A 23,551-nucleotide genomic window follows, 5' to 3' on the forward strand; every position below is an offset into this window, starting at 1 on the left:
CAGTGTCAGCTTATTGAGTTAATAACACGATTTTATTCAAAAAGTTCTGTTGGCTGACAATTACACAAGTTTAGGCAGTTTATTTGTTCTTAGCCTTGAAGAAACTGTTTAAAACCTCTGAAGTGACTCTTTGATAAAAGAGATTTCTCCTTGTGCTGACATGTGTTTTCCTGCTGAATGGGAGTAGAACATGTGCATCTCAATAGACTTCCATTGTTTCAAGGTCTAACCCATCACTGAAGCAGAGGGTCTTTATAATGCACTAGAAAAATAAACTTAAAAGGAAGTTTTATAAAGTTAACATAAAACTAAAAAACTTAATGTTCCAAGGGTCTCAGGAGAGCTTTAACTCTCTAATAATACATGTTTGGAAGTCAAATATGCTGATCATATTTCTTTGGAAACTTAATGTAATAAGTTGATTGAACTCCACTCATCTTTCATCTTATCCTTTCATGTCAAAAGACTAAAAGTTAGAAGTACTTGTGTTTATAAGTTCTGAAAACAAATTCAAGAAATTTCAAATTGAAATAACTTGAACAAATAAAACTTAACATGAGAAAAAAATAGTTGATTCCACTAAATTCCTGTATGATTTTTTTAGTGTTGTTTAGTTAGTTTACTTTGTCTTCTTCACTAGCCAGCATTTACACCTGTCAGCTTCATATACTTAATTTATTTGCATCCTATGTAATATACTAATATACTGAACATGCTTCTTTAGAAACTTAATTTAATTGAGTTGTTTAAACCCTACAGTGCATTCATTCAACACATCATTTCAAGTCAGACGACTTCAAGCGAGAAGAACTCATAAGCTCTGAAGTGTTCTAAAAAAAATGAAACTAAGTTTGTGTAAAGGAAAAAGCGAGCTTTTCCTCTTAACACATTATACATGTTAGAAAGTTTCTGGAAACATGCTGAAACACTGAGAACTATGTGGTAATGAATTCTAAAGTTAGACTGTTGTTCAGGATTTCTGTGCTCAGGATTCTTTGAGCGGACCTGAAAAATGGCTCGGTTACCTGCCGGAACCATGGTCCCCCAGACCTATATAAGCTCCATGAACCGACACACGAATGACACCGCCTCACCCTCCTTAACGGTCAGTTACGAACTTACCTTTGTGACTCTCTCAGTCCAAATCAGCCCGGCAGTTTGCTTCAGCTCACTTCAGCTCCAACAGACCTAAACAAAATAAAAAAAACTCTACCACCCTGTCACCATCCTCTGGCTCTGGTGGCTCAAACACTCCTGGACATGTCCCATAAAGCTGCTAAAAGGTTTCAAGTCGTTTTCAGGTCACAGTGGTGTTTGACACTGAGACAGTAGAGCAGACACACCCTAAGCAAAAGTGCACACATATTTTACATACTTTTGAGACCTAATTTTATACACGTCACACTTTGTAAATTATTCAAGTTTCTGTGTTGTGACAAACATTAATTGTTCCTATACGGTATCTTTAAGTTAATGACAGATGATTAATTGATTCCATTGAAATCCTGTATGTTTTTTTAGTGTGACTAATAAAGAGATGTCTCTAACACATGCTAATGAGCAACTGATTAATATAAAGTGTTACCAAAAATATTTACCATTTTTTAAAAATGTATCATTATCAAGCAATATTTCAGCAGTGAAAAACAAACACCACATCTTTAGTGCAAAAGAAACATTTTATTCTTTGCGTTTAAATGCAAAATGTGTAAAAAACAGAAAGTCCAAATCTCAAAAGACAGTTGATTAGTGGGAAGAGTTGTTTTGAGAAGGACAGACAATATTTCTATAAACAAAAATGTCATGACCCAAGTCAACAGCTTATACATTCATTCTCTTTTTGGGACACAACAATAGTTAAAGAATAGCATTAAAATAAACAACATTTTAAAGACTAAACTTAAGATACCACCATGTGTATCAGTTTGTAAATAATAAATACCTCATTGTGAGGAAAGAACAACCTTTGCCAAGGGTATACAGGAAATGTTCCTACCGTTCAATATATAAAATAAATATTAGGTTCCACTTTAAGACAACCTAAGTCCATCTTAATATCCATAGCTCTCTGTCTAACAAGACACAATCACTATGAACGATAAATCTCAACACTTTTAACACCATTTTCACTGGTCTACTGTACCACCATGCGTCCCATGTATAGTTAAACAACATCTTCAGACTTTGCTCCTCCTCAGACGAACGCGGTGTCATCAAAGAACTGTTACCTCAAAACACTCGCTATCTGATGCCCTTAAAATACAGCATGATCTGTATTCATTTGGTCGTCGCCACGTCTGGAAAGAGACGAGAGGGAGAATAAAAAATAGCTCATTTCAGCTGGAATTATACAAAACATGACAGAATACCCTTGTAACTACGTCTACAAGATATTTGCTTTGTATAAATCAATCCATATCAAGAAAGGGGCTATTTTTCTCTGCAAAAGCACTGATCATTTCAAGGTTAATATTTTGATAAATTTCCCAAAATGTATTTTAGATTAGGTTAAAGATATGGTTCAAATGCTCAAAAGTTAATAGTGATTTGGTTTGTAAGTGAGAAATCAGCAAGGGTGACATGCACAGATGTTTTACCTTTGCACGCATCATAGAGCTGTAAAATATTTGATGTGTAGGTTATTGAATATCAACAACACAGAGACCATACAGTAGGATAAAATGCACATTGAATGCCTAAAGTATACTACTACTAAAATAGGAGACTAAAGTGTTTCATTATAGCAACCAGAAAGTCTCTTTCTCTTTTAAAGGCATACTATGCAGCATTTTCCTTTCCTTAAAGCCTGTACTTTCTTATATTTATTTATATATTTCTCATATTTTGCTCTACTGAGGATGTTTCTGGGCTTTAGCGTGTTTGGCTGTGGTGTGTAGCTCCCAGTCAATAACAGTTTTGAGGTCTAGACTATTATCAAAATGTAGCAACGGTTACATTGCTGTCTCATTTTTTTTCCCCATGTGCTTTCTGTTTGTGAGAGCTGCAAAAAGAGATATACACATCTACACACACAGGCAGAGCAGACTGAGCATTGCTTCAACTGTATTGACACAAAATCTGGCCTTGTGTGAAGGTCAATACACTGTACAATGTAACTAAAATAACATTTTTGCTAACAGTGCTCACACACTTCATTTATTCTCTGTCTCTCTCAACTTTTCTGGTATCTGGTAGGATGTTTTGGGATTTGGGGGTGAGTGTATGCCTCTTTGGTCCTCACCTCATTGTGCGGTATACAGTGATGGAAGTCCACCATTTCTGAGACTAACTTTTCTGATCTGGTTGTGTAGAGTTGTCTGGGGATCTGTGGAGACAGAGAGAAGACAGACGGCCTCAGTGTTTACAGTGTGCTTCATTAATATATTATAGAACCAGAGGCGCTTCAACTAGATAAGCAGATGCAATGTGACTGAAAACAAAGCAAAATAAACCACACAAGGATATACCATAGAGAGAGATCTACTACAGGAGACTACACCTACAGCTGTTACTGCAGAGTTTAGTGTTAAAACTATTGGACTTTTTGGGATTTGGCACAAAGCCTCTTCAAAGATGTGGGTCGAATGTACCTTAAAAGCTCTGAGCTGTGTTTGATTCAGTGGCTGAAGGCAGCCAAGGACCTTGATCCATATTTAATTACCATTAAGGCCACGCCTTGACGCTTGTTTCAAAGGTAGGTTTGGTATTTTTCAACCTGGACCCTATTTTCCCACGTTTTGTGTCTAAGTGATGAATGTGGACAACAGTTATAGAAATTGTTCCAGTGTTGAGGGACAGCAATGGAGTTGGCAGAAGTGAAACTGGGCTGCAAAATAATCCCTCAAAGCAACTGTGCACTGTCAAAGTACGTCCACTAAAAGTGCTTGTTTTGCCACTGCTTGGCTCAGATTCTTATCACAAGTGTCTGACAACATTATGGAAAGAGTAAGAGTAAGATCCTTTTTGTTTAACGGGAAGCAGCAGTGATATCACTCTGTTCAAAGCCACCAAACTCCACTGACAAAAACAGTCATTTTACCCCTTTGTTCTGCTGCTACCTCAATCATGTTTAACCCTTTACAACACCAAAGGTCACACATTAACACAAATAAGCATAAAAAACAAAGGAAAAACTAGTCAGTCATAGCAGTGGTACACCAGAGAGGTAAAAGTACTTATTTTGTCAATGGAGTCTGATTGGAGCAGAGCAGGCCAGTATAGTAGCTGTTTCTGATTATCTTACTCAGAGGGATTTACATGGAAAATCGTCATCTCCATTATTCACTTAGACACACAATTATGGAAATTCAAAATATCGTTCGGGTTGATATATACCAAAAAACAAAAGGAAAACGTACAGGGGAGAAAAATAAGAAAATTAGAGTATATATTAGAGTGTATTAGTTTATATCATTATTGTTTTGAGGTTAGTTGGTTTAGTCTTTTGTGCTGTGCAGCACAGTGTACCTCAATACTTAGATGAATATTTTCAATTGAGGCAAAATGTTCTTGTTCAGACTGTTGGGATTGGGAGGAAGAGGTACTTGAAGGGTATGGCAATGTGGACACTTGAGTTAAGACACCATCGTCATTCTCAAATACAGGGTTCTCCCTCAAAGTATTCTCAAAGGCATAGGGAGCAAGGGTGTGCCTACAAAACACAACACAAAACATCACAAATCACTGCAAAAACAACACACCCTGTGACAAACATGGTCCGAAATGCAGGCAGTAAAATGCATCATACTTACACCAAAGTTACAGCCTTTCTGGTCTTTATACATTTCTTGTTAATGAAAATCAAAATGCCGATAATGGCACAAACAAGGCATAGACTTCCCACGAGGCAGGTTACGAGTAGTGAAGGGTCCACTGGCATCGACACCAGCTCGTTGCAGCGTTCTCCGTGGTAGTGCCAGTATTTACCTACAGGGCATCTGAAAAACATGAGATAAATATATCTAAGTCAGAAAGAAGAAAGGTTTTTTTTCCAATGTGATGGCCAGGCACAGAAGAAATGCCAAGAAATGTCAGAGTTATTACTTTTATTTTCTGGAAAATAGTGTAAATACTTCATGATGTCATAAATATGAAATGAACAACCAAGTATATCTTTAAAGATTTATTTTCACAATTCCAGGCTTCCAAAATAAACACTTTCAAGTAAAACTGCTTTTCTAATTAAATATCTGAACCTGTTCCCTCAACCTCCTGTTTGAACACAAGAATATCAAAGTAGGGAAGCAAGATGATCTCAAGATGTTTATTCATTGTGACTTTCTATATTCGGGATGAAGTGAAAAATGCTTTTTTTAAAAAAAGCTTTTTAATTAGATCACATCCCCAATCATATTGTGCACCTATTTAACAATATTTGCCCAGAAAAACAACCTTGTTGACACAGAGCTGATATACACTCAGCCCCAACATAATAATAACATTTTTATTTAAATGGAAACGTTGGTGCTTTGAACTGCATTCCATTTTACACAGTTTTGAGGTTGCTGTTCAACCTGGGAACCATACACACCATTAACATGCCCCAAAATTCATTCGTTAGCTAGCTAAGTAGCTCTTCCCAATGTTAGGTCCTGTCTACCTGTCCTTTTTTAGTCAGAATATGTCATGACAGACAAGCAAGATACTCTTGAAATGTTGTTTCATCTGGAGTTTAAAGAAACAATGCAGTTTCAAGTTATTCCAATGAATGCAGATTAGTACAAGAGCAGTGTTTCCCAAACTTTGCTCCTTTTTTTATTTTTAGACTCTTATTAGTAAATCAATCAAACTAGGATCACTATAAATTACAATAAGTCAAAACAGCCAACCCTTTTCTTAGTTTGATGTTCTAACATCCCAAAAATGTGATAAAAGTTAAACATCTTATATTCCTTAATTTGCTGGGGACCCTCTACACACCACTCAAAGGCCTGTTGGTCCCTTGACCCCATTTTGAAAACCACTGTACAAGAGCACTAGAGTTTTGATTGGTTTCTTCAAGTTGAACTGTAAACCAAAACTTAAAACTCTCGTAACACTGAACCAGCACTATAAACCAAGAAGAGCTACATGCTGAGTCATTGCAGCTATAAACTGATCTCACTGTTTAATTCTTATTGGTGTATTAAAGAAATGTCAGACATCCGTGATTTAAGAGTTGGCTGCTAGATAGCGATAATAACTACACATAATACATTCCACTGCATTATTATTTGCCTATTGTTAATTTTCTCTGTGTGACAATTCACTGTTTTTCAGCATTCAGCTCTCAAAACTTGAATATCCTTGAATGCACCACCACGGAAAGTTTCTTAATACAGTCTCTGCTTGTGCTTGCAACTATACTGTAACACAATAAAAAGTTGGAAGTCCTTATATGTTAGAGTTGTGAATGCAAAGTAATGTGGTAAACACACCTTTTCCAGTTAAAAAGTGCTTAAATCTTAAAACAAGCTGAGGTCATGTTGTTTTCTTTCATTGTCAGCGTTTGTGTACCTGCAGGTGGCTCCATGCCCCGGGATTATTTCACACAGGCCTCCGTTCAGGCAGTAGTCCGGCTGCACGGTGCAGGTGCTCTGACACGGCAGGCCGTCCACGGTGCTGTATCCTGGATCACACAGACACTCGGCCTCATCGGTCCAACTGTTAACCACGCAGCGTGAAAACTCATTGCAGGCCAGGAACTTGCAGGGGTCTGCTTGGTCAGCTGAAACCAACAGAGGAGGAGGAGAGAGGAGGAGAAGCAGACGATGAAGAGGGTTAAGAGCTCATTAACATTAATGCAACGTCCGCCTGTCTACAGATTCAAGGGAGGAATTAAAGGGCATTTTGATTGATGTGAGTGAAGGTGTCTGCTTTCAATAGGGTGTGTTTAATGAGGTCACATGCAGTCGTGAACTCTGCCAAGCAAAAAAGTGCATCAGATTTATACTGCATGTCACCTACAGACTGTAAAAGACAGCTGAGTGAGGATGTGTGTTGTGGACAGGCGCTCTGACCTTGCAGCATGAATGAGTATGTCACTGAAAGAGGCATTTATTGATTTTTTTATGCATGGGCTGTCTGCATCCTGAAATCCTATAGTATGGTATGTTTTACTGTTGTTTTTGCACAATTTTAGCAGTTTTTTTTTCGACACAAACAGAACAAGAGAGCAAGACACTGTAGAAGCAAGGACATTTCACCTGGTTCTACTTCCAAGGAGCGACTGTCAATCTCAATGTCAAGCCGTTTAGATGCTGCACTGCAGAAGTCCTCCAGCACACAGTGAACAGCTTCTGTGACGTTATAAGGTACCGGTTTGTCCAGTTTCATCCTGCTGTTTACCACAACGCTGCCGTTCCTGAAGTTGAGAATTTCCAGCTGCTTAAATCCAGTCAGATTGGATTGTAGATATGGCAGAAGCTGTGGACAAAGAAGAGGAAAGCAAATTAATTTATATTTAATTAGTTTATTCAGCTATTCTCGTAATTTGTTCAGGAGATATGCTGAATTTTCTCATTTAAAAAGATTAGTTTTCTGTTCAGTTAGTGATCAGTGAGAAAAACTACTTGCAGGAAGATGGACTATACTGTTCTTGAAAAGCAACACTCAAACAAAATTGATTTCATCTTACAGGGTGAAAAGGGAATCATTCATGATCTTATGAGGACAAAGATTTCCACTTGGATGTTTAGGTTAATGAAATGATGTCAGTGTCAAGTGTCAGTAAAGAGCCGTCGTCCAGAGAGGAAGACCACATCTACCTGCGGTTTTACTTCCACATTGACAGGACTGAGGTTGTCGTAGCACGGCTGAATCTGAATTATTCAGGTCACATTTTACAGTGTGAATGCTATGAATAGTTCATAATTAAATTTTGATGCAAGCATGAAATCCTGCCATTACTGCACTGACTGTGTAATTAGATCCAGAACAAAATTAGGGTTAGGTTTATAAGCATGAGTATGAGAACACAGAACGAACTAATTCAAGTTACTGAAGAGCCAGAGAACACATGATGAAAAGATCAGACACTTAAAAAGGACTTCTATGACATGAAAGCTATCTCAAGTCCAAGAGAAATCTATAATATATGCTGTTTGGTGAATGCATGCTACAGTATATTGTTAGGTCAAGTATCTCTGCATCCCTCTGACTGCACAATGCCCTACTTAGCCAAAACACAGTAATACAGTAGTCAGCTAAACCTGAATTCAGACCATCCTTGACTTGATGACCGTTTTATCAAATTTAAATTATTATGCCAAAGAGTGTGTCAGTTTGAGGGACAAATACCAGAGGTAAAAACAAAACTGGACTCTGGCTTCAGGATAACTGGTGAGTTAGTCTGTAGCAAAAGCTAATTTAGCCACTTTTCCCTCCCCTTTATCTGCGTTGAAAAAATTATTTTGATGCTTCAGCACTATACTAATTTAGTTTGGTATAACACATGAATAAGGCAGAGGGAAAATCTAATAATTATGGAGTCATAAACACCACATAAAGTGGTCATGCTTAAGGTTACGACCCTACATAGTGGAAACAGAGTAACTACATACAGTAGTTGGTAAAAATTAACCAAAATCTTTGACTTTAGCCCACCTGTTTTATCATACTTAAATTATTATGGCATAGAAATGTTTAATATCTGGAAGAAAAGAACAGAAGTAATGTAGTTTCCTGTCATCGATCAGCGTATGTTGATGATTCAACATTTTAGTAACTGAGTTTGTTACACATGCAAACACTTTCTGCCTCTGCGTCTTCTTGAAACTGAAAAATCTATTTTGATGATCCAGCATCTTAGTGACTGACAGAAACTGACACATAAGACAGAAAAAAACCCTTATTATTTTGCAGTAAAACAAATTAAGATAAACTCATCCTACTGAAAAAGAACAAGCCTAGCTTACCAGAGCAACAGTAACTGCTTCTCTGCAAGGCTCTTTTTCTAGTGGAATTAATATAATTTGATTAAACAAACACTAAAGACTTAAATCAAATATTAAATGTATTAATTTATGCATTTATTCATCAAACACATTAATTCAAATGGGCAAGAAAGCTGCAGTAAGAAAAGTTTAAGTTTTTAGCCCTCTGCTTTCTCTGCAGACTCTGACTATATGATTTGATGTGGTGAAACTCCCTTAAAGCCAGATATTAAATGTATTAAATTATATATTTATTAATTCAACAAATTTAAATGAACAGGAATGCTGCAGTATGCACCTTTTTAAAGTTTATTTAGTCCTGCTAAAAGCTAACTAGCCTAGCTTAGCAGAGCAGCAGCAACTGTCTGCAGCCTCTTTCTCTTGAGGAATCAGTATGATTTGATGTGGTTAAATAAACACTACATTTAAATAATCTATTAAATGTATTCAATTATACATTTATTCATAGAACTCAGTAATTCAAATAGACAAAAAGCTGCAGTATGGACATTTGTAGATTTTATGTAAAGGCTGTCAATAATAAGTGTAATTTTCCTCCTGTTCTGATTTTTTTTTTGCACCAACAGAAACCTGGTTTGAAAAATATATGCGCACTAAAAATAAATCTATGCAGCCACGTTAAACTCATGTATTACAAATTTTCACATTTTGTTTTAAAGAAATATTTCCACAGACTCAGACTTGCAGCTCAGATAACCGAGAAACCAGTCTATTAAGACTATGGGCTTGGACTGATGACGGTGGTGATATTTAGGCTGAGAGGAAGTCAACCAGCTCAAGTAATGGACCTGCATCAATGTTCATCGATCTGAGCCGCTCTCCTTCCAGCCACTTCACGTTCGCTACAGACGAGGCAAACATCAAACAGCCCACAGTGTGAGAGGGAGAGATTACGATGCTTTAGCTGGCCTGGCTGCTGAGTGGGAGATAAGAGGCCTTAAGGAGCTCTGCTCTGATCGGGTTACTTCACTTATCATTGGCAGACAGTTTACTGAGGGCTAGTTCCCTATAGCTAATAGTCTCAGAGAAAAGAGAGGGTCCAACACCCCGAACAAATGGGCAACAGCCTGCAGAACAACTGGACACACAGCTTGCTGTTCGGTCATCCATTTGTCTCAATGCAGAGTGTCAAGTATTACATGTACACTGTAGATTAGATACCAATCTGCAGCTTTCCACACAAGGTCACAGCCGAGTCCTTTCACAACAAACCTCAGTGCAGTCTGTACTGTGGACTAAGGAACAATGGAGATACGGTAGATTTATTCTTGCCTATATGCACCAGACTTTTGCAAAGAAATACAAATAGCATGGCAGAAACACAACCATAATTTCAGTCTTTGACACAATCACACATGCTTCTCTGAGGTTACACATGTATCTACTGGTTCTTGAGTTTGAAAACCTGATGAAACATCCCTTCTCTGATGTAAAAAAAAAAAGAAAAAGAAAAAGTCACAAGGAAAATTATGCTGCCGTGAAAATGTTAAATAAAATAAAGTCATTCCAACCTCCATGTCCAATTTTATTGGTTGCTTCACAAACCAGTAGGTACAGGAGTAATGAGGGCGTGAGGCAAAGGCAATCAGGGGGAACTGCAAGCCACTGGGGTCTAATGGCTCATATATATATGTATATATATGAGGGACAGTAAATGTACAGTCTCACAAATGGGGTCCAATATCCAGCAGAACACATTATGTCCATTTAAATGGGCTGCAGAATGTATTTCATGTTTCTTTATTGCTTTTTTCCAGTGATTTATAAACCAGCTTGGACCAGTTTCAAATATGTTTTCCCTTCTCTACCTAAATAGCCCATTTAAAGGAAGATAGGTCGACTATTCCTAATGGAACAGACAGTAGACGGTAAATACTCACCAGTTCAAACGTCTGACCACATTAGATTTGCCAGGAAGCTAAATATATCAATTAATGAGGAGAACTGAAGAAACCACAGTTTGGGCAACCATTAAAGATTGGAGATGGAGTGTTACTTTCATTTTAGCTTTGTTTTTTTTTTACCTATAATATGTATCTGTGCAATTACTTTGCATTTAAGTATCCCTACTACTTCATACTCATCTCTGATCCATTGCAGACATTAATTATTTTCATATCAGCCATGACAATCGGTTAAACCTTAATTGTTTTAGAATAAAAAAATATGCAACTATAATAAATAAGTTAAATTTATTGTCAATTATCAAAATATAACACATAATCAACCCGGAAGGCTTGTTGCTCCCTATCCAAAAACTGAAAGCCCACATCCTGCCCCAGTAGCTCACATTCCCTCTGCTCTCGGGCATTGCAGCAAATACACAATCCAATTTGTATCGATGCACCTCCTCAGTTTGAGGCTGAAGCCTTTACGTAACACAGAGCGCAGGGCACCTCTGAGCGAGCCTAAAAATATGTCCCCTCCGTCAACCTCGGGGTAAGCCTTGAAACTAAATAGGAATGTCAAGTGATGCCTCTTGCTTTGATGTTCGCTAATAGGTGCAGATTTAAAGAGGCACAGTTCTCACCTCCTTGCCAGCAGCTAATGCAAATTTAAACCCCCTATTTAGAGAGAAACAGAGCGATGGGACCTACTTGCCACAAATAAATGTGACAAAAGGAGACACCCCAGCATTGATTCCAAGTATGTGCATTGGTTTACACACAAAATGGTCTAAAGCGACCAATCTGTGATCAATTTTGTTTCATTTTCTTGTTGCCTGAAGTAGGAAATACACATAGTAGGTCTATGATCTGCAACATGCATACAGATGTCCACACAAACCTGACTGATGTCGCTCTAAGCAGATTGGAACCATTAATAGCACAATGTGTGTGGTGCTGGAACTGACCAGAATTACTTAAAGCTTCTTACACCAAGCCACAAACCTCCTACAATGACTAAGACAGACCCAGGTCTCATGATTCAGACTACCCTGGGCTAGCTCGCGCTCTACCATACAAAGCATTTCAGTTTTAGCAACACAAAATGCATAAAGCTGCATGACTTTCCTATCGGGTTTAGTAAGCCTCTAATTACATTGTTCTGTGCCACACCAATTCATTTTATTCATTGATTCACTCTGCAAGTTTATCTTTAAGGCTTCCAACACGCACAAACGCACTGTACAGTGTAACACACATGAACACCATGTTAAAAAATAAATTGTGGGTTTTGTTGGTGAGAAACTCATTAGTCTAATCAGGTTGTACACTGCATACCTAAACACAAACTTATAGTCCCACAACAGTAAAGAATTATAATAACAGCATGCTACTTCATGGTATAAAGCAACTTCAACAAGCAGCACTTCTATAGTTTATCACATCAAAGAGCTCGTCTGTACAAAGAAATGACAACAGATGTTTGTTTTTTTTTACAATGATGGTCTTTAAAGGAATAGCTTGACATTTTGGGAACAATGTGCATTTGCCTTCTTGCCAAGAGCTAGATAAGACGACTGATACCACTCATGTCTGTCCACTTCTAATAGCATGTTAGATTAGCTTAGCATAAGGACTGGAGACAGGGAGAAACAGTTCAAGGTAACAAAATCCACCTACCAGTACTTCTAAAGCTCACAAAAAACAAGTTATTCTCACTTGTTTAATCCATACAAAAATATAAGCGTAAAAATGGCATTGGTTATTTTATTGGTGTCATGTGCTGGACTATTTTTTGGCCTGGCACTTCCTGGGGTCTTGTTGTCACTGTGAGGTTGCTTGGAAACCAGCATCAATACTATCAGAGACCACAAAGAACTTTAGAGATGCTGGTAAGAAGATTTTGTTATCTGTGGACAGAACCACGTTAGCTGGTTCCCGTAAATAAGACGTTTCCACCTGAAGTACCCAGAACCTTTAGTATTTTTCTAAAAGGGACTAAAAGGTTCCTTTTTCCTTTTTTGTCTAAAGACCTGCAAAGATTAGGTAAATTAGTTTGCTGACGTATGAAAAAGCAAGAGTTGTCATTTTTGCATGCAACTATAGAAAAACAATGTTGGATGTACATTGTCAGTCAATCTGTCATAGGTCCATCTGTTGTATGCTTTTTTCTGCTTTCAACTCCTTGTTGATTTGTCGAAGCACAATGAACCAAAAACAAACTGGTTTGTGGCTGCAGATTTTTTTAAAATGATGGCTGACAGAAAATGCTGTGAGTACTCCACCAGTCAGACATGCTAAGTGTTAGACCCCACCTAATTCCAAAGTTCCTTTACATATGGAAAGTACTATCCCCGAGCAGGGATATTTTGAGGGATAAGATAAAGTCACTGGAACTTCATTGAGACCCTGGTCCATGTGGTGGAAATAATTGTGTTCCTCCAAAGGTTCCTAGTCCCTTGGAAAAGTTCCTGCAGTAGAAACCTGACTATAGACACATTCACCCAAGGTGGTGCAAACTGAGGTGGAGACACTTTAATGCAAGTTGAAAATGTTTGTGATTTACTTCAGTTGCTACTGGACAAACGGTCCAGCCAGTCACATTTGCACGAATAACAAGAGGCAACTTTCACTTGGCTTCCCATCTGCAGACACATTAACTCAACGCAAGAAAGTCAATGAGGATATTTCCCAAAAAGTTGTTGTTGGTTCTTAAAACCTAGAAATTTCCACTCGGAAATCTGTTTTCATTTTATAGCCCAGATATTGGACAAATCCTTTGCAGACACTTTTTTTTTTTCAAAATGGCATGCTGAAATATCAAACAGAGTCAAACAGAATCGAAACAGTTCCTGAAAAACCCCAAACTTGAGCACAATTCAGAAATTTAAGGCAAATCACAATAACAAGCAATATTAGAACCAGACCCACAGACAGGACCAACAGACATGAGTAGCTGCAGCAGGAAGATCTAATGTCTAAGGTAAGAACGAACACAAAGCTGAAAACTAAAGTAAGTATCTCAGAAATGTTAGAAATGTTTGGTGCTTTCAGATTGTTAGATACTGCATTTCAGAAAGGTTAGTTAAGAAATAGAAAGGTCATGCTCTCTCTGAGGCATTGGAGATGTAGTTCCAATATGGAAAAAAAAAAAGATACCGGTATGGAGGCTAAAGTTGTCTGTCTCCTAGGCCCAGATTTACTGGAAGCTCCAGGGTTTGGCGAGTTTCTGGACCCAGAGTGCTGTGTCTGAGTGAAACAGAATAATTCTTTATACTGCTGACACAATGGCGCCTCTGAAATTAAAGCATTAGCATACTGCAGATTTGATCAAGAGTTTGGCGATTGCTTAAAGCTTTATCACACTTTTTAAAATAAATACTTTCAAAATATTAAAAAAATATATAGGATTATTATAATTTACTCTTAAATTTAGGATTAAACAAGCAGCAGTGAGGATAAGGCTCACTGTAAAATGCATCCTCACTTGTGCAGGACAATAAAATTTAGATTAAGCCCAAACTAAACAACTAACTTACGAAAATATTATCTAAAATCCTTTATATATTGCACCATTGTACTTTTCAGCTTAGGCTACCCAAGTAGATATGATAGTGAAGCATGAAAAAACATGATATCCAGCACAAAAGCCTGTGTACCTACCAGCTCAAGAAAGGTATTCTCCAGCGATTTATACTCTGGGGAGCTCTTGTTGAACAGGTCATCAGAAAACATCATGTTTGTGACCCTCAAGCTAAAGAAAACCACTAACTCTTTGTTCTTATTCACTATGTGCATCAGAGGGGTGCTGGCTTGTCTCATGGCCGGTGCAGCCGTGGATTCGTATGGACGTTCATCAGACTCCGAGGGGAATCCACTACCGCTGTCTTCTTCCAGGGGTTCGGTCACTTCTTCCTCCGTCCCGTTCTGACTCGACCCTACATCCTCTTGAAGGTTTGAGTTCTCGGGAAGCTGGTCTGTTGGGCCTGGGGTGGCTCCACTGTGCCCTCCACTGGCCTCATCTCTGTCCTCGGTGGCGTCGCCGCTCTCTGCAGGGGATGGCAAAGGCTCCACATCTGTGTCTGCTTCAATGCCTTGGACGGCATCCTCATGAGAAGATGGAGTTGAGACGGGCACTGCTGCTTCTATGACAGATATCTCATTAACTGCGGGGTCTGTAGACTCTGGCGGGTCATGGTAAACCTCAGCAGGAGTATCAGTGACTTCTTCCACTGGTTGGGAGTCTGGAGTTGACAGGGGAAGGTCCTCATCCTGTTGCACTGCATGTTCCTCAGGAACCCCATCAGCAGGTTCTGGTTCTTGTAAATAAAACATATCAGAAAAGAAATTTAATAACTAGTAAACATTATTTTGTGCATGAAAGAAAGATAGAAGTACATTAAAGGTGAATTTTCATTGCACAGTACTCAACTGTGTTACATAACAATGTAATTGCTCTATATTACACTCATCCAGTTCTTCATTTAAGGCTGTAAGATGTTTGCAATGACATTAATGACATTCATATTCATCCAAGACTACATGTTTCTTTATGGCAGCACTAATTAATCAAATTAAAATACTGTGGAGGTCATGTGCATCATTTTATACACATTTTCCCCCAAAGTCAGCTTGACAAGCCTGAGACATTTGGTATCTTTGGAGACTCCACTTGAATTTAAAATGAAGTTCTGCAGATTTGAACAAAATTTGGCTGCACAGCATGAGTTTGTAATGACTCGACCTCCAGCAGGCTCCTGCTTGTTAATGGGTTTTAATATGATGCATTGCCTCAGCAGGGAGCATCTCCATGTGCAAAACCAAACCACCAAGTCTAATTATTTCCATTTCCTATGAGAGGAGCATCTTCTGTGCCGAAATGTGTAGGTAGAAGAAAAAAAAAAAGGTTACTGTATTATTATTTGAATGGTACAGTGTAGATACTCACTCCCAAAGTGACTTTTGGGTGTCACTGGAAAGTCTGTGAAGTTTATTGTGACACTCGCAATAGTGGAAAAATAAGCTGACAAACATTTATTACCCAGTTAAAGTTACTCTCAAGGTAGGTTTTAAAATGGGGAAAATAGATTATCACTCAGACTTTTTTACCACTCAATAAGTGTGGATTAATACTAGTCTAATCAAATAAAGTGCTTTTAAATGGTAATATTAGAAAATTAAGCTCAGTAAGACTTAATTGTTTTCCTTCTACTGTTTCATTCTATGCTCTATTTCAATTAGTTATTAGTTTTTTGTTTCATTTTGTATTTATTTGGACCTCATTGTTAATTCATCACACCTTGTATACTTTCATTCCTGTACATCAGTTTTATATTATGACTTAGTCTTGACACCTTGAAGTTGTCCATTGTTAGTTATATAGGGGAAGTATCTTCATAAGCCTTTTTGGCTTCCAACATCTCCTGCACAATGTTTTAATTTTTCTTTATTTTATTGTCTTTTGTATGTATATATAATGTGCAAATAAACTAAACTAAATTTTCTCACTCATGATTTTTTTCCTGCTTTTTTTCAATTACTCTTCTATATTCAGTGTTTTACAACCTCAGTTGAAAAGAAAGTTTCAGAGCCGTGGGGGGAGTAAAATTGCAAGTTTTAAAAAAAACTCCAGAACTCAAGAATTTCCAAGATTAAAGTTGTAAATCTATAAGAAAATAAAAGGTATTCTCTGAGATTAAAGTGGTACATTTATGCGTAAAAACCCCCCACAAATTTATGAGAAAAAAAATATTGAATGAGATTGTAGAGCCATAAATTTGTAAGAAAACACTTGTAAATTCTCTGATATTAAAGCCACAAATTTACAACCAAAAAAAGTGGGGTTTTTTGGTCATGGACTTCTACTTTCTTACAATATTACTCTTTGCCCCTGGCTCCATAATGTATTTATTTTCACACAAAATGGCCCTAATATGCTGTTGTATTGTTTGGATCATCGTCTCAAGCAAGTTTACTTCTCCTTCTTAATTTTGTAGATCAGGGATATGTTCTTTTGTATACCCCAATCAGACGTTCGTGTATTTTGTGTCTTTCGTCCATAACAGCGATGAGCTCATCCTCCCACCATCAGCAGAGTCGAGACTTGGAAACCAGACCATGATGGCAAAGTGTGGGTTAAGTTGTGGTTCGATCCTGAGGTTCTTCCCGTTTTCTGTCAACAGCACTAAACGTCTCCACACCGCAATCTAATGTTTGGTTAATCAATAAAGCTTTGAGTTCTTAAACTCCTGATTGAACTTCAACATCCTGCTTTAAAAACAATCTCACCTTCTGTCACCTGCTCTTCAGGTTCGGCCTCACCTCCATCATCAGGCTCAGTTGGTGGTATCTCCTCCACCTCTGGCTCTGCCTCCTCTGCTTCCTGCTCTATGACAGTTTCCAGTTCAGTGTCTGTCGGTGTTATAATGTCAGTGGGCTCCTCAGCGGTGCCCTCGGTGGATTCCTCCTCCACTGCGGCCATTAAAGGTGTTTCATCAGTGACAGCGGACGTGGCTTCTGGGAGAATGTTTGGGATTAAAGGCACAAAGGTGTGTGTTTCTGGTTTGATTGTAGAAGCTTCCAGGGAGTTTTCTATCACCGCCACAGTGGGGAAGAAACTTTGTGTGGGTGCCTGCGTGGAGTGGTCCTCAGATATATCACTCTCTACAGGGTTCATGCCGAGCTCCGCAACTGGATAAACTGTGGTGACTGAAAAAGAAGAGTTAAAACATTCATACAGCTTTAAAAATCATATTCCGAGCACTGACCTAATGTTTTATTCAGTTAAACGTGGTTATGATATCACGCATACCAGCCTCAAAGCTGAGCGTCTGTATGTCCAGTGGTAGTGACGGCTCCTGTTTTAAGGCCTTTTTGATGATGTGCTTCAGTTTAGGAGCGTTTACATCCTCGCCTGCCTCCTCGAGACCTTCAGGTTCATCATTGAGCTCTGTCTCGCCATTAAAGACCACGGCGTAACGCACAGACACGTCCTCTGAGCTGAGTGACACAGCAAATCATGTCAGAAACCCTCATGACAGACAGCCCTTACTGGTAATGGATGTCAGCTCAGGCAATTTCTGAGTCATGTCCCAGAAGAGGATATTTTGGGGGATGTTATACTTTCTCTTGAGAGTTGAGCAATAAAACGCTTCAATAAAAGCCAGTTCGGGGGAAAAGCATAAGAAATACATGTGGGGGGTCTTTTTTCGTATTTACTGTGTTGTTTTGTCAAAATCAGTCATTATTGCAAAGTACAATTCAAGCGCCAAACCTTTGAGAAAACAAAAATAAAAAATTGAATCAACTCACCGAAATCCCAGAACACGAATTGCTTTGAATCCTGGGACTTTTTCAAACACATGAAGCATCTATACAAAGAAAAACAAGAGTCAGAATGAAGAAGTTGTGAAATATATTTAGTGACTAATGCTCTTTTGATGGTTTAGAAAACAACATTCTGATATCTTAGGCCCATAAAACTCTATAAACTCACTGAGTAAGGCAAGACGTGCACTTTCACAAACTGTAATACAGGACCGTCTTTCTTATTTAAAGAAAAGTTAACATCTTTGAGATCATCTTCATTGGACAGTGACAAAATAGCCAATAAAGACAGCATAGCTGATTTGCATTTGCTGTGTTACAGCAAACAGTTAGTCAACTAATCAAATGTGAATGTAAAATGTGAGAATTTTGTACTTTGCTTCGTCATGCATGATGGGAAAGTGAATATCTTTGGGTTCGGAAAAATTGGTTGGTCAAGAGATTTTAAGACATCACCTTGGACTGTGGAAAATTGTGCGGTATGGTTCACTGTTTTTTAACATTACAGACAAAAGGATTAATCAAAGAAATAAATAAGATTACTCTATGATGACAATAGTTGTTAACTGCAGTGCACGTGTGACTGTAAAAGGATCAGTGTTGCATTTATGGATCTAAACACATGACTTAGAAGCAGACAGGTTATATTAAAAGGATTACTGTGTTTGCCAAGATGTGGTTGATCCCAACAGGAAAACTAAGCAGAAGGGGAAATGCAGGCAGGCAAGAGTCCAAAAAGGCAGAACAACCATGTAAAAAGAAATAAGAAAAAGACTCAAGTAACGAGAAGAGACTTGGATATATGTCAGACAGCTGATTAAGGGATCGGGAACAGGTGTGCAAGTAGGTGTGGAAGTCAGGTGAGTGCTAAAGGTGGAGACACTGAGGACCTCAGCAGAGCCAGAGGAGGGGAAAGCGGGCTCTGAAATGCCGGGAAGAATTAGTGGCTGTCAAACTGACAACAGGTAAGACGATGTACGTGAGCTTAAGAATTGGTAGCAGCCATGACAACTACATGCAGATGCAGGAACTCGCCTTAATGGCTGCAGTGTTAAACGCTTAACACCACCATTCAGTTCCTTAAAAAAGAAATGATACTAATGGTTTTACACCAGTACAAGTGATCCTTGAGAGCTGTGGTTAGAGCCCGAGCCAATGCCTTCTTAGTCAGGGATAATCTATATGATTAGATCTTACTATTTCAGGCTTGTGATCATTTAGGAGTCTTACCTAAAGTCCCTTGGTTGCAGCCTTAAAGCTGTTAAATCAATCAGGGTGAGTTTTACACTGAACAATAATGCCATAGAAGCTGGCAATCACGTTTCACTGCTGCGAAAGAACGGTTTTGTGTAGAATATAGGCAGAGACAGAGGAAGTTATTTTGTGGGTGAAGATGTTGAGGTGACCAAACAGCTGTTGTTTGGAATATTTTGACCACATTAAAAAAAAAATGCTTCTTTTCCAGTACAATTTCAGGGTTTCAGTAAGATTTTTAAAGGACATATTTAGCTGCATCTGGCAGTGACCTTGCAGATCACCAAGACTTACTTACTCCCGCCTCTTTCCAAGTGTATAGAGGAACAAAAGTAGCAGTGAAACTCAAAAAATGCAAAGGACGATCCAGAGGCAGTGTTTGGTTTGTCCGTTCTGGGTTACTGTATTAAAACATGGCGGTTATATTCCGTTTCTGCCATATTGTACCAATAGATCCTCCTAAATCTTACAGACTGGTCCTTTAAAAGCTTGTAAAGCACAGCTCCTCTGTCAAGAGTCTTTGTGTGTTTGCAGAAGGGTAAAAGCAGACAGCTCAGAGGACTGCTAACATTTGCTGTACGTCTGTAAACTCACAGTCAGGTCTCACCTTCTCTGTGAGCTCTTGTCTGATGTCATTGTACTGTGGACCCTCTGGGTCACTGAGCAGCCTGCTGTATGTCGGGTCAACAATGGTCACGCTGAACTCAACAATATACTCCTCATAGTTCTCCTTTATCATGTTGGGGTCTTCTTGGATCTGGCAAAGAAATGACAGCAACAAAGGTTTAAATTGTTGTTCAAAACAGTCAAATATGGTTCGGAAACTTATGAAACTTTGCGGGTCGACTCACCACGTCATCGTCAGTTGGCAGCAGAATCAGCGGTGGCGTCCAGGTGCCTGAGACAAAACAGCAACTCAGAAGTTAATTTATGACGTGATTATGAAAATGAATTGATAGCCGCTAAGGCCATAAAATAATTTAGCAGTTTTCACTGAACAGTATTGTTGTTGTCAGTGTCAAACTCACATTCCCTGTCTGGATCTGGGGTTCCAGCAATAAATCTGGAAACAAAAGAAAAAAAAATGTGCAGAGTTTAGTTACACCACAATAAACATTTACTGCACTTCATTTGTGAAAATCCTCACATTTAAAATTAGTAGTGAAATATAACATTAAGTATGTTAACTCAAGTATTGTGCTTAAGTACAATTTTGACAATTTTGACATACGTACTTTACTTGAGTATTTCTATTGTACATAAGGGTTCCAAAAGGGTTCTATCCAGAACCATTTGCTTTTGAAGAGCCCTATTTTTTTTTAAGAAAGAGTGCATCAAGAGTTTATAAGACTATAACTGGAAGCAATGTGAACGAGCAAGTGAGTGAACATCAGATCATTTCAGTTTTTTCTAATGAGGATGTCCCAGCCAGCTCCACGCGTCAGTGAACAGTCTGAGCAACGTGTCACTCTGGTGCTATTCTAGTGAAGTGTCATGCATTTACTTCACCTCCAACTTATTTTTTTCTGGTCAAAATCAATGCTGACATCCTTGTATCCCCATTTCCACTTATCAAAGCAGGCAACAGGAACAGGAGACTAATTAAAGCTGAGAAGCGACACGTCTTATATGATCCACAGTAGCTTTTTAATGGCAATATCCTCAAAATGGACATGTTTTTCAAGGAAAACTGGAGGCTGGTGGGAGTTAAAAGTAAGTGAACTCTCTTCAGATTATATAGAAACTTAAAACTTGGACACTTAACTTACTTACTTAACCATCCACTCCAGTTTGCTCGCTTGCTTCCAGTTAGGAAGCGGCGTTCAGGTTCCATTAAGAGCCCTTTTTGGAAGTTCTTCAGTGATTGTTGAAATAGTTGAAAAACTCTTTTATCAAGGGTTCATCAAGGGTTCTGTACCATAACACAAAAGGCCTCTCAGTTCTAGATGAAACCCTTGAAATAGGTTCCTGGTAGAGCCCCATGGATGGGTTCTTGTTAGCACCCTTACAAGATGGAAAGGTTCTGGATACAACCCCCAGAGAGGGTTCTGGGTGGAACCATTACCCCTAGAAGGGTTCTCTGTAGGTTCTGGGATAAACCTTTCACAGATGGTTTCAGATATAACCCTTTATGTTGAGTTCTAAGTAAAACTGAAAGGGCTCAAAGTTGAACCTTTATAAAAGGTTCCATTAGGATCAAAAAAGGGTTCTCCCATGGGGACAAACTGAAGAACCCTTTATCGTTCTAGTTAGCTGCTTTACTTGTACTTTAAACTTCAACTCCACTACATTTCAAAGGGAAATGTTGTACTTATTACAATAAGCATGACATTTTGAATTCAAGACCTTTGTTATGGAGTATTTTTGGACCATGGTATTTCTGTTGTAATTAAAGAAACTGTGTACTTCTTCACCCGCTGCTAATTGCATAATTTCCCAAATATTCATTTTTATTGCGTGCTTGGTTTGAACACTTTAAGCAGAGGTGTTATTACTGTAGCTTCTCTGACACTTTCATGCCTCTGGAAATGAAAACACTGATAATTATTCGCCAATTATTTAGCACTTTCACTGTTAAAAACTGACTAAATGTTTCCTATTAACCTCTGCTTTAAAATTGTATCCTAAAAAGAAACAACAGCATATTACCAATACAGAAAACAAACACTGAACACAAAGTTTAAAAAGAAAGTGCAAACATACCCTTCACCTTCACCTTGCTCTGCTACTCTCTGCAAATAAGAAACAACATATCGACTATAAAGTATTATGATGAAGAGTGACCAAAAAAAAAAAGTCAAAGCAAAAGAAAGAGTGAACTTGTCAAAGTATTTCAGGCACGTTGGTGCTGGACTCACTCTGGCCACCAGGTCCAGATGCTCCTGAGAACTGCTGAAGTTCTGGGCCAGGTCGTCCATGCAGAGGTTTTCATGCTGGCAGGTGTAAACCCAGGCTCTGTACTCCTCTGAGTTTGGGACTCTGTCCAAGAAGATCCGAAACGCCTCCCAGATCGCTTCCTGGCAAACTGAGGTGACATCGTATAATTTTGTGGAGATTTTCTTTTGACTCGTCTCAGAAAATATTTGAATAAAATACATAAAACTCACAAATAGGCACAAGTGTGTGATACCATTTGCTCTTATGTTAGGAAAATATATATATGAAGGATGACTTGACAAGGCATTTCATATATTTGCAACAAGGGCAGACAGGATGGAAATTACAGAATGGAGAAATCAAATAACTGAGCATAAAAAGATTTGTTAATACTTACATCTCTGCATGTGGGGAATTTGCTGTGATGTAGCTATTATTAGATTACCATCTTATTCCCCTCAGAGAAACTTTCCATGTAATTTTACAACACATTTCCAGTACAATCCCACCATACTACAATAAATTACAAAACATATTTAATATGATATGATGGGGCAGCACAAAAAGGTAGTAATGCCTGTCTCAGTAAATGTCAAACTGCATATTTAGTTCATTGCATGTTCATGACATTTTTGTGAATATTAAAAAATCATGAGCACAAAGACTCCCTGAAGCTACAGTATGTTTTATCCGCCTCTGTGGGGGAAACAAGCTCCACATTGTCCAATATCGTGATGCCTGTGGGAAATTTATCCTCTGACAAACTCATTTCTGGAGCCATGCGATTACCTCCAATACACCAAATTAATCTGCCTCATTTTAAAATCATACACCACAGCAGCTGTTCGTGGATAAATTTGAATTACTAAGCTATTGTATCAGTCAAGGTGGCAATCTTTGCCTCTTCAATCATCCACGATCCATGTCTCTTGGACAAAGGATATTTGCATATAACTTCATTATGTTATAGAAGTGCTTTGCTATGTGTATCCCTAAAGTCAGTAAAACAGCTTCAGTGCATAATTCAGTGGCACCATGTAATCTTCACCATGCTCAAAACACTTAAAGGGATAGATCTAATTATTTGAAGTGGGGTTGTATAAGGTACACAGAGGCAGAGAGGATGCTACCAGCATGGAAGCTGAGTAATGGGCAGGGTCAGCGGCAAAACATATATTAGTGTGTAGTAGTGTCACATATAATATTTAGTGTGTTTTCACTGCTTTACCTTGCTGTCAGGCAGCCTTTTTCCGGCGGCAAACCTCCATTGTATAC

At 38.4% G+C, this 23,551-nt stretch overlaps 1 protein-coding gene across 1 annotated transcript in view; it reads right to left on the reverse strand.

Moving 5' to 3' along the window:
- Positions 1-1,660: 1,660 nt before the first annotated feature.
- impg1b (interphotoreceptor matrix proteoglycan 1b) overlaps positions 1,661-23,551 on the reverse strand; it is a 30,433-nt gene continuing 8,542 nt past the window's right edge. The window contains exons 3-18 of the mRNA XM_084743059.1: positions 22,258-22,424; positions 22,103-22,131; positions 20,428-20,462; positions 20,251-20,297; positions 20,007-20,156; positions 18,131-18,189; positions 17,631-17,818; positions 17,108-17,527; positions 14,483-15,138; positions 13,979-14,068; positions 7,185-7,404; positions 6,496-6,706; positions 4,752-4,937; positions 4,468-4,651; positions 3,242-3,325; positions 1,661-2,297 (exon numbers count right to left, since the gene is read on the reverse strand). Coding sequence (XP_084599185.1) covers positions 2,214-2,297; positions 3,242-3,325; positions 4,468-4,651; positions 4,752-4,937; positions 6,496-6,706; positions 7,185-7,404; positions 13,979-14,068; positions 14,483-15,138; positions 17,108-17,527; positions 17,631-17,818; positions 18,131-18,189; positions 20,007-20,156; positions 20,251-20,297; positions 20,428-20,462; positions 22,103-22,131; positions 22,258-22,424 — 2,810 coding nt within the window. The 3' untranslated portion in view covers positions 1,661-2,213. The remainder of the gene's footprint in view (positions 2,298-3,241; positions 3,326-4,467; positions 4,652-4,751; positions 4,938-6,495; positions 6,707-7,184; positions 7,405-13,978; positions 14,069-14,482; positions 15,139-17,107; positions 17,528-17,630; positions 17,819-18,130; positions 18,190-20,006; positions 20,157-20,250; positions 20,298-20,427; positions 20,463-22,102; positions 22,132-22,257; positions 22,425-23,551) is intronic.

The sequence above is a fragment of the Lutjanus erythropterus genome, chromosome 18 (genome assembly GCF_056507025.1).
Source record: "Lutjanus erythropterus isolate fLutEry1 chromosome 18, fLutEry1.hap2, whole genome shotgun sequence".
Classification (NCBI taxonomy): Eukaryota; Metazoa; Chordata; class Actinopteri; order Lutjaniformes; family Lutjanidae; genus Lutjanus; species Lutjanus erythropterus.